An 11519-nucleotide genomic window follows, 5' to 3' on the forward strand; every position below is an offset into this window, starting at 1 on the left:
AGATAATAAAAAATAAATAAAAATGGATAATAAAAAATAAATAAAAATAGATAATAAAAAATAATTAAAAATGGATAATAAAAAATAATTAAAAATGGATAACTAAAAAATAAATAGATAATTAAAAATGGATATTAAAAAAAAAAATAGATAATTAAAAATGGATAATAAAAAAAAAAATAATTTCATTAGAGGATGTAATTTATATATTTAATTAGAAAACTAAAACCAATGTACGTATATATATATATATATATATATGCTATGGTGTCAATTTTGTTGCATAAAATTAGTATTTTAAAAAAAAAATCAGCAAAATATTTAAATTTTCTTATATATAAAATATACATGAGACCTACATATTATAAGTAATATTTTTTTCAAAGTATCATATTGACATACTAAAAAAAAAAAATTCTTCGAAGAATTTCAAACATACTTTTTTTTAAAATATATATTTTATTCATAAATATTTTTTTTCAGTTAGTACGTATGAAGTACATATTACAAAAAAAAAAAACAAAACAAAAATATATAAACATAATACTTATATGCATATGTATTGTGCTGAAGTATTCTTTTAAAAAACATACTATTCAAATAAAACAATATAAAAGGAAGAAATAATTTCAGTAATGAAATTATTGTGAAAATTAATTGATATTTTTTGTTAATTTAAATGGTTTTTATATAATATTTTAATATAAGGAAGTTTTAATTATTATATATACGTATGTATATGTAATATAACATAACATTTAAGGTATTTTTAGAAATAAATAAATTTTTTCAACAGAATAAAAAAAAAAATGTTTAGTTTAAATTTATGTCCCGGAAAGAAAAAAAAAAACATAATAAAAATATTTAACTAAAAAAAGAAACAATTTTAAACTAATTTTTGCTGTTTAATTTAATGATAACAAGAATTTTTATAATTTTTAAGTAGAAATAAATTTCGAAATAAGAAAAAAATAAATTGTACTATTTTTGTAAATTAAGGGAATAATGTAAATAGTGTTTTTTTAATAATGTTCCATTTTTAATTTTTATTTCCAGTGTCTTCAAACGTTTACAATGTTATACATTTGTTACTTTTTATCATTTCACAAGCTCCAAATAAACTAAGTAAATATACATAAGAATATATGACACGAATAAATGAAAATAATTAAAAATAAAATCGAAGGATGCTTAAATTGGAGTTTAGACATGTTTAGCAAAATTGTGTATAGTAAATGAAAATTTATTTATGTATATTTGTTTGTAAATATATATATGATAAAAACATATATATGAAAAAGGTGAAAAACCTTAAAAAAAATATTTTTAAATATTAAATTTCCTTTATTTTGAAAAAAGTTGGTAGTTAGGTGTACTACTACGTTATCTCCCATGAACATCCTTGTAAATGTTTTTTTTTTTTTTTTTTTTTCGTATGCAACATTTTCTTTGTAAAAGATAAATACCACTTCTACATTATTAATGTACCTATTGGTTATATATATATATATACATTAAAAGGAAAAAAAGCTCTTTGAAGAGAGGACACTTCAGCGTAAATAATGCGTGAACCATTTTGAAATATCCTGGTACTAAATAATACGAGAATTATTTTATAATTATAATTCTGTTGCTTGCTTGTACATTTATTTTATTAAATGAGCATAATGGAATTTTTAATTAAATTATAAAAAATACATATATTAAATAAAAAAAGGTACACTAAAAAAAAAAAAATATATATATATATAAATAAAATTTAAAACTTGTTATATTGATGGATTAAGGCTTTTTAATTCTACTTAAATATTGGTTACGTCAGCCCCTTCGTTATATCTTTAAAAAAAAAATTTAATCATAACTTAATATTATGCATATAATGTTTAGTAGACAAAAAAATAACACATGTTATAATACAAATATTATTGATTACTCATGAGCGCACACACATACACAAACATATATATATATATATATATATATATATATATATATATTCACATACCCACATATAATATTCTCAAAAATTAAAAATATAAATTGCCATAAAAACAAAGAAAAAAAGCTATATTTTTTTACTAAGTATGTATTAAGTTTGTTACGTAATTTATAAATCCAAATTTTTATGGACAAAAAAAAATGATTTTATTTAAAAGAAAAAAAGGAAAGAAATATATAAGTTGTTTGTGTGATGTGTCAATCTATCAGTATAATAAAATTTAATTATTTCAGTAAGCTTTAATTACATTTACGAAATATTTTCTATGTTGCAAATTTCTTATGTCCCAAACATGAAGTTCGTCTTCATATGGTGGATATTCACCTACATACAACAAAGAAAAAATGTTTTTTTACTTGTATATATTTGTATTAAAATATTCTGACCCTGCAAGGTATATATGCAATTAAATATGAATTGTAGCATATTCTACATATGCGTAAAATAAATAAATAAATAAATAAATTAATTAATTAAACAGGATGGATATAAAATTACCAAACAGAACTAATCCTTTGCTGTCGTATGCTTGGGCCGAATTTAGTAACCATCCTAATAAAAAAAAAAAAATGAGAACTTGAAACATAAAGTATAAAGCACAAAATGTGAAACACAAAACACAAAACATGACACATGAAAAACATAAAATCACAAATGATACTAAAAAGGGTGAGAAGCATGTGTGTGCATATGAACCCGCTCAATTTTTCCGTTTACCAGTGTAAAATTCTCTTATTTTTAAGGTGTAATAAACGGACATAGTCGATGGAGAAATGAAAATAAAATTAAGAAAGCCATTTTTTTCATGTTGCACTATATAATACAAATTTGAATGCTCATTGAAAGCTATATATATTGGAGGGAATAAACCAAATTCTGGTTTGTTTTTCATATATTCCACATATATAATTATACCCGTATTTTCTGGTTTTAATTTTATTATGGTTAAATAGTAATTTATTTGAAATTTGAAGCGTTTTCCGTTATTTTCATTCTTAATAAATTTATTAATTGGATAACTTTCCATAAATTTCAGATAATCCTCCTTTTCGTTTTTTCCTTTATTAATTTTTGTCTTATAATTTTCTTGAATTTCTCTATTCTTTCTATTTTCACTACTGTGCTCATTTTCGTTTTCTTGGTCATTTTCGATTTTTTCATTTTTATCATTAGTATATATGTTCTGTTGAATAAATAGCAACCTACCATTAACTGCATCAATAGCTGCAATTTGATTTAATAAATGTCCACAAAAATGAGTAACTATTTCCACTTCTTTGGTCCGGGTGTTTTCATTAAAAGGTATTTCATTATTTAGTAAATGCACCTGAACAAATTCATATATTTTATGTACCTTTGAGCTAGCTATAACTACGTAGCAATAATTTTTAATTTGAAAAACAGTAGGGGATTTTACAATATTATTCAAATGACATGAATAGGATAAATTATTAAAATTATAACATTTATCTTTTTTTAATTGTACAAAAACAAAAAAACAAAAGAAACTATCTTTTTCATTACAACTTGGAATTAGCATATTTTTAAACAAGGACTTGTCTACTAATATGGTATTAATTGTTGCACATGAGTCATCTGAGTAATATTCATTTCTACATACACTGTTTTTAATTTTATTACCCTCCGACGCATAAATGTAAAAATGATTATTTACTTCATTTATACCTACCGATAAATTCTCGAAATTGTGTAAAATGTTATCATAACCTTCTACATGTATCGTGTATTCATTAATATATGTTATACTAGGAACAATTTTTCTATTTGGTGATATATATATAGCTGAATCATATTTTAAATAACTAATTTCTCTTAAATAGCTAAATGCAAAATTCCTATAATTTTCATTTTGCCTTAAATTCATTTTACTTCTATTACTAAGTTCATCTTCTTCTTCTTTTTGTTTTCGTAAGATTAGGATAAGGAACAATAAAAACAAAAGTGTTACGAAATATTTGAAACAAGATCTTCGTTCATTGTCAATTCTTTCACCACTTGGAGTTATCATAATAGATCATTTAAAAAAGAACATACACGTAAATTTATAAAAATGGACGATACAAAAGGGAGAAAAAAAAAAAAAAAAAAAGGTACCATAAGATCTACTTAGATTAATTCATTTTACCTTAAGTTTATGCAAGCGCAAAATGGGTAAATAATAATATGCATGAAGTTAAAAAAAATTATTAAAATGGAACAAACATATGTACATGTATGCACATATATAATATATATAGAGAGAGATTTACATATATACATTTGATTGAAAGAATGCTCCTTACAAAAGCATGAACAAGAGCATTTTTAAGCATTGTGATCATGTGATTACAAATAAACAAGTAATAGCAAGAGTAATTTCGTCTTTTCTGTTTTTTTTTTTTTTTAAATAAATATATAACGCTTTATGAGCAGTTATTCTCTTGTTACTTTAACTGAGTCAATTCTTATTCATTTTATTTTACTACAATTTTTCAACTATATTTTCATCTTTTATATATTTTATTATATAATAAATAAAATCATAAATAACTGTGATAAAGGCGTAAATTGAAATTGTATATTTATTTTATTTTTGTAGACTGTTTAAGTGTACTACTTGTAAAAGTTTATACCTCGTAATTTAATTATCAATGAACAGAAGAAAAAAAAAAAAACAGTAAGTACATTTTACATATTTTTTGCGATATTCATGTTACGTAATATCATATACCTTTGTTTTATATGCATATATATATATATACATATATATATATATTCACTACGTATAATATATTATTGTTACATAATATGTATTTTTTTTTTTTAACTCACCTTTATTTGGAACATCAACGAAAATTGTCTCATGTTATCACATTTCTATTCTTTAGATTAATTTTTACACTCAGTAATATATTAAAAAAAAAAAAAAAAAAAAGTTATACATTACCGAAAAAAGAAAAATACATTGTCGCAACATTTTTTTCATAAATGTATATTATAATTAAGAAAAGGTACTTAATTATGAGGGGAAAAAAAAAAAAAAGAATAAAAAAAGAATAAAAGAACAAAAGAATAAAAAAAGAATAAATTAAGAATAAAATATGAATAAAAATAACAAACTACCTTACATTCTGTTGAACGCACATAAATGGAAAAGTCCAAAAATAAAAAATATGAAAAATCAATATGCAAAAATGAAATGTTGACGTATTCTAAGAATGATTGTTAATTTGATTTTTTTTTTTTTTTTTTTTTTCCCCTTCATTGTTAACAAAATTGTTCCTAATATAAGATTAAGACATTTAGAAGATAAATATATCCTAAATAAAAAAAATACTGTACACACTTATTATTTACGATTTTGTTTTTTCCCCCTCAATTTATATTCGAGTAAGAAAAGGAAAATTTTGGTGGTTTCCTGTGGGAACAGTATATTCGGTTATTATAGCATCATAATACAATGAGTAAAAGTTTCAAGAAAAAAAAGCTGAACCTTTTTTTCAAAGGATGTTTATACATATATATGTAGCAGTATATATGTACGTATATATATATATATATATGTATAGCTATATAGTAATTGAGAATTCACAAAAATGAACAATGGAGTGCATGCTCTAAATACTGATTACCCATTTATTATTAAAACGAACAAAAACAAATTTCAGATTACAGTTCTTCTTAATTTATGTGAATAAAAGGATATAATTATAACATTTTAAAAACAAAAATTGGGGTAAATTATGTTTTTTTTTCTTTTTCTATTCCCTTTTCATATGAGAAAAATGTAAATATTTTTTAAAATTTGTCAGAGAGAAGATTAAGCCATCATATAATTTTCATATATATACGTATATGTGTGTATTTAATTTTTTTCAAAAAAAAAAACTAAATAATTGGCCAAAATAATCAGTAATATTACATCATCATCATTCAAAAATTAAAAAATATTTAAAAAAAGGGAAATGACCCTATATACAGGGTTTATTTGTTCATGTTTTTTCTTACATGTAAAATGAGTTTGTAATTATAGATATATATAATATATATAAAAATATTTCGCTATCTTCACATTATCGTGATAAACAAAAGGTAAATTTATTCTTCATAAAATGTGGAATTCCATAAAACTTATTTTCCAGTTTCTAAATTCAAATTACCTTTTTTCATTTATACCGTTACAATCTCATTGCAAGGGAAAAATCCTTTCAAAAAAATTATTTCTTTTCAATGAAAAAAAAATTTTATTTTTGAATATTAAATGAATAACACAATGCCAATAAAAGAAGCACATATGAATAATTATTCACGTGAAAAAAGAACATTTTTTTTAGGTATAAAATCATCAGAAAATGTAATATGAAGCTAAATGGAAAATTGTATGATCATATTTAAATTGACAAAACTTAAAATACAGAAAATAAAATAATGATGATACAACATACAAATAACAATTTTTATTTATAAAAGAAAGAAATTTTACTTTTAAAAAAAAAAAAAACAAAAAAACAGTAAGTTAAATTGCTATTTATTGTTATAATATAAACATATTTAAAAAAAAAAAAAAATTACGTCATTGTTAATTCTTAAAGTGAGAAAATTTGTAAAAATGCATAAAAAAGAATTTTACGGAAATGTAGGCTGTATTATAATAATATGATCATTTTATGAAAATATTAATACATGTTATATCTTGATAATTGAATAATAATAATTTTTTTTTTTTTTTTTTTCTTTCAAAATGTTTTGATATTTTGGAATAATAAAATATTATCATCCAAAAATAAAGTGCGCAAAAATCGAAATAAAAAAAAAAAATATATATATATATATACCCGTTAAAATTAATTAAATAAAATATTAAACATTAACCGTTAAATTTATCTTGTGGGCATGGAGGCCGCTTTTTTTTTTTTTTTTTTTTTTTTATTTATTAAAAAGTTCTATATCTTGGCGTTAATTCCCCATCCTTTAATAATAAAAAATTTGCCTTTTTCTTCACGACATTTATTATATATAAATGAATAAGTAAATAAATAAAGTATATATATATATATATATAATTAAGCGGCATTTTACCTGTACTAACAATTAATCGCTTAAATGAGAGCTAAATGTGGTGAACACAATTGTTTCTAGGGGTAAAATCTTTGTTAGGTAAAAGAACAACTAGCACCCTTCCCCTACATATGATTTAAGTGTACTCAAGTGCTTAATATATAATTGGAATGTAAATATATTAGAACAAGCGGAAGGTATGCATATATACACACATATACTTATTATATAAACACATATACATATAGATACACACATATATGTATTATATAGACACATATACTTATATGTATATATATGTGTGTACATATGGCCTTTGTGAACACGCATAAAGTTACAAGGAGTTACCTTCATTTTCTTAACCTTCCCTTTTTCTTAGACATAAGTCGAATGCTCCTAAGGATATAGCTAAGCATGTGAGTAAAAAATAATTCACTTCTAAAATGGCATCTGATAGATTGCAAGAACAGTTACTAAATGGCCAAATAAATAATGACAACTCCTGCAAGTATATAAATAACACTACTGTTTTTACAAGATTAATATATATTCTAGGAATTCTGATTCGTTTAGTAATTTACTACTATGGGTTATGGCAAGATAACAATTTAGATGTAAAATTTACGGATATTGATTATTATGTTTTTTCCGATGCTGCAAGATATGTATTAAATAATAAGTCACCTTATAATAGATACACGTATAGATACACACCTCTATTAGCTTACTTAATGCTACCAAACATTTTCATTCATTTTTCTTTTGGGAAAATTCTCTTTTCATCCATAGATTTATTAGTTAGTATCATTATAATTAAAATTATAAAAATTAAATATCCTGAATGCAAAAATTATATATTTTATGTTTACTTATGGATCTTAAATCCGTTAGTCATCATCATATCTCTTAGGGGAAATTCAGATTCCATTCCTTGCTTATTTGTTTTATTAACAATACTTTGTATTTATCAAAAAAAAATTTGTCTGTCTGCTATTTTTTATGGGTTAGCTGTTAATTTTAAGATTTACCCAATTATTTATTCTCTACCCTTAATGTTATATTTAAATAAAAACTATTTATCAAAAAATAGAATTTTCCATCTAAAAAAAAAAAACGACTTGTTAACAAACATAATTATTAACATTTTTCATATTTTAAGTCGATTCTTCGTTGAATTATTTAAATTAAACTATGACCAATTAATTTTTTTTTCATGGAGTTTTTTCACGTTCCTAAGCTTAAACGGCATTTTTTATGCATTGTAAGGATGTGCTTTTGTCCTTTTGTATACAACTTTACTTGTGAATATTTTTTCTCTTATCTGTTTGCATTAGTTTCTGTTTTTGTACATACTACACTCTGCTTCCCAGCAGACTTGCTTTTATTTTTATACAGGCTTGTTTATTATATTGTATTATATTTTATTTTATTTTTTTTTTTTTCCTTTTTTATACTAGATATGGGCGTAAGTTTTTGTATGAATCATTCATTTACCATTTAGTTAGAAGGGACCATAGACATAATTTTTCCCTTTTTTTTTACATTATGTACTTAAGTATTGAAAAAAGCTCAAAGGTAATATGGATATAAAAAATCTGTTTCTTTTTTCATTTGTCATAGATAAAATGAAACTACCTGTCATTTGTTGTAATTCGTGTTTTTATATTTATGCACGTATTTTAGTTTAATGTTGCATCTTTACCTTCATTTTCGAGGCTATATGCATATATAGGTAGCGTAAATACGTACGTATGCATGTATGTATGTATGTATGTATGTATGTATGTATGCATGTATGTATGTATGCATGTATGTATGTATGTATGTATATATATATATATATATGTATATGCTGAAGAGAGAAAGAGAGAGTAACACTTTTTCTGTTTTATTCAATGACAATAATTTAAAATTTTTTTTGCAGATTATACCTCTAATAATATTTGTGCCTCAAGTTATTTTAGTAGGATTATTTGGTTTTAAATATGCTAAGGTGAATTTGGAATTGTCTATGTTTTTACAGGTAAAACATTATTAAGAATAAATATATATGTCCAATGTGTCCTATGTTAATCATGTAATATTTTTTTTTTTTTTTATATATATATATATATAAGACTATAGCGTTTATTGCTATGAATAAAGTATGCACCTCTCAGGTAAACAAAAGAAGAAATACAGTGCCTTGTCAAATTCGAAAAGACCAGTCTATCTTTATTTAACCAGTATTTTTATTGTTACAACAATAATTGCCGTAACATATATTACATATTTTATGTGCCTATATTATAAAATAAATGGCACTCATTTTTTAAGTTGTTTATGCTTAAAAAAAATAAAAAAAAATACATTTATAAAAAGCCGTAAATTAAAAAAATTTATTTCCGTACTAAATGAAAATTTCGTCTGAAATTCTTATCTTCTCATTAAAAGAAAAAAATGTGTTTTGAATGAATATAGAAATATTCTCATCATTTTAATATAATTTCCATTTTATTTTTTTTATCCCTTTTTTTTTTTTCTTATGATATATATGTATTCTGGTAATATATATTACTCCATCACTATTTTCAGTACTTTATATGGTGCCTTCCATTTATGCCTATTGTCCTATGTTCCATAACCTTAAACAGGGTGAGAATAACAAAATAACAAAGAGTACCAAAAGAGAGTGGTTTCATTAAGGGTGAACAGTCTTAAATCAAATAAATGTGGTCATATAATATCTCCCCTAATATATAAATATATAGTTACATATATATATATATGCACATACACGTGTGTCTAACCTTTTTTTTCATTGCATTTTAACAGAGAAATTTGGCCCTTATCATGTGTGCAGTGCTTTTTTTTGTCTTATCGAAGGTTAGACTAAAATTTAGAATAAATTTTTTTTTTCTTTTCTTTTGCATTTTTATTGATTTTTCTTTTACATTAAATAGGGAAATAAATACCTAGTTACATGTATGTATGTATGTATGTATGTATGTATGTATGTATGTGTGTGTGTGTACATATTGGGGACAATGAACTTTCCATATTTCTTATCTTTGTAGTCATATTGGCTTTTGTGGGCGTACTATCTTGAATTTAAGGGATATAACTCTTTTCTGAAAGTATAAATTTAATATCTTTTTAAATAATTAGAAATTATGTATATGTATATGTATATATAATAGAAAAATCATTTACTGTACTTCATTATGGTTACCATTATTTTATTTTTTTTTTTTTTAAATATTTGTAGTTGTTTTATTCTTCCATTTTATTCGTTATATCTGAGATGACAATATGTTGGGTTTTTATGTATATGCATTATAAGGAAGAAAAGACAAAAACAAGTTAAAAAACAAGAATATTTTTCTTTAACCGTAGGACCATTTATTTTTATTTTTTTTTTTTGTGTTTTTATTTTTCTTTATTTGCATAATTATATATATATATATATATATATACTGTTTTTCCTTTTAACACAAAAAAAATTTAACATTTTTATATATATAATATTCCTTTCTAATAAACTATACTTATATATGAAGATTCTAATTTTTGCACATTAAATTGTATTTTATTATATGCTTTTTTGCTTTGTTTTCTATCATTTTTTTAATCTGCTACTTGTTTCTTAATCTGTTAATAGTATGAGAGATAAACTTAAGTTATTCTTAACATACTATATATATTCGAATTTTGGAAATAAAATATTTTTATATATATAATTTTTATTCAAAATTTTATTCTAGCCGAATATAAATTTAAAAATAAAAAAAAACAAAAGAAAGAAAAACCTTACATGCTCAGGTATTTATTGCACATGTTTTACGCCTAGACAGCAATACAATATACTGATGTTGCAAGAAAAAAAAAAAAAAAAGAAAGAAAAAAGAACTTAACATAATGAGTATAACTGATATAATTAAAAGGGTAATGTTCCTTATTTAAAATTTTTTTTTTTTTTTGTTAAAAATACCTTAATTTGTTGCATAATTTTTTCCCTTTATTTTTTCTTTTTTCCTTATTTTATTTTTTTTTTTTAATAGCTTATGAATTATTATATAACAACAGATTTATTCTGAACAGTACATGTAACATTACATATGTGTTTAGTATTTTAATTAAAAAAATAAATGCCCTGCATGTTATTTGCTTTTATTTGCTCTTTTTGCTTTATTTTCGTTTTTTCCCTTTTTTACTTTTTTTCCTTTTCTTATCTCTTATTCAATTAATTTTTAATGAATTAATATTTTTTTCGAATATAAAGTAAAATTTCCACTCAAAAATTTTCAAAAAAATATGTTTTTTTTTTTTTTGTTTTTTTTTGCTGACCCTCCAGTATAGACATATTTTTTACATTTATTTTTGTAACATTTTTAAATGTTACATCCTTGCACACGTAATTTATATTTATTTTTTTATAAGAAAAATTAAAGTAAAATAAGAAAGAAGGATATGATATACATTT

General features: G+C 22.2%; 2 protein-coding genes across 2 annotated transcripts; one reads left to right on the forward strand and one right to left on the reverse strand.

The window, feature by feature from the left end:
- Positions 1–2228: 2228 nt before the first annotated feature.
- Positions 2229–4028, reverse strand: MKS88_004845 (uncharacterized protein; the record flags this gene model as incomplete). Its single annotated transcript, XM_067218055.1, has 3 exons — positions 2229–2323; positions 2498–2551; positions 2717–4028. The coding sequence occupies 3 exons, from the start codon at positions 4026–4028 to the stop codon at positions 2229–2231; spliced, it is 1461 nt and encodes a 486-aa protein (XP_067071226.1).
- A 3472-nt stretch (positions 4029–7500) lies between these two features.
- MKS88_004846 (GPI mannosyltransferase 1) lies at positions 7501–9279 on the forward strand (the record flags this gene model as incomplete). The annotated part of the gene is made up of 4 exons (XM_067218056.1): positions 7501–8060; positions 8515–8632; positions 8982–9080; positions 9217–9279. 4 exons carry the CDS (start codon positions 7501–7503, stop codon positions 9277–9279), a joined length of 840 nt encoding a protein of 279 aa, XP_067071227.1.
- Between the last annotated feature and the right edge of the window lie 2240 nt (positions 9280–11519).

Source organism: Plasmodium brasilianum, chromosome 13, assembly GCF_023973825.1.
Source record: "Plasmodium brasilianum strain Bolivian I chromosome 13, whole genome shotgun sequence".
NCBI lineage: Eukaryota > Apicomplexa > Aconoidasida > Haemosporida > Plasmodiidae > Plasmodium > Plasmodium brasilianum.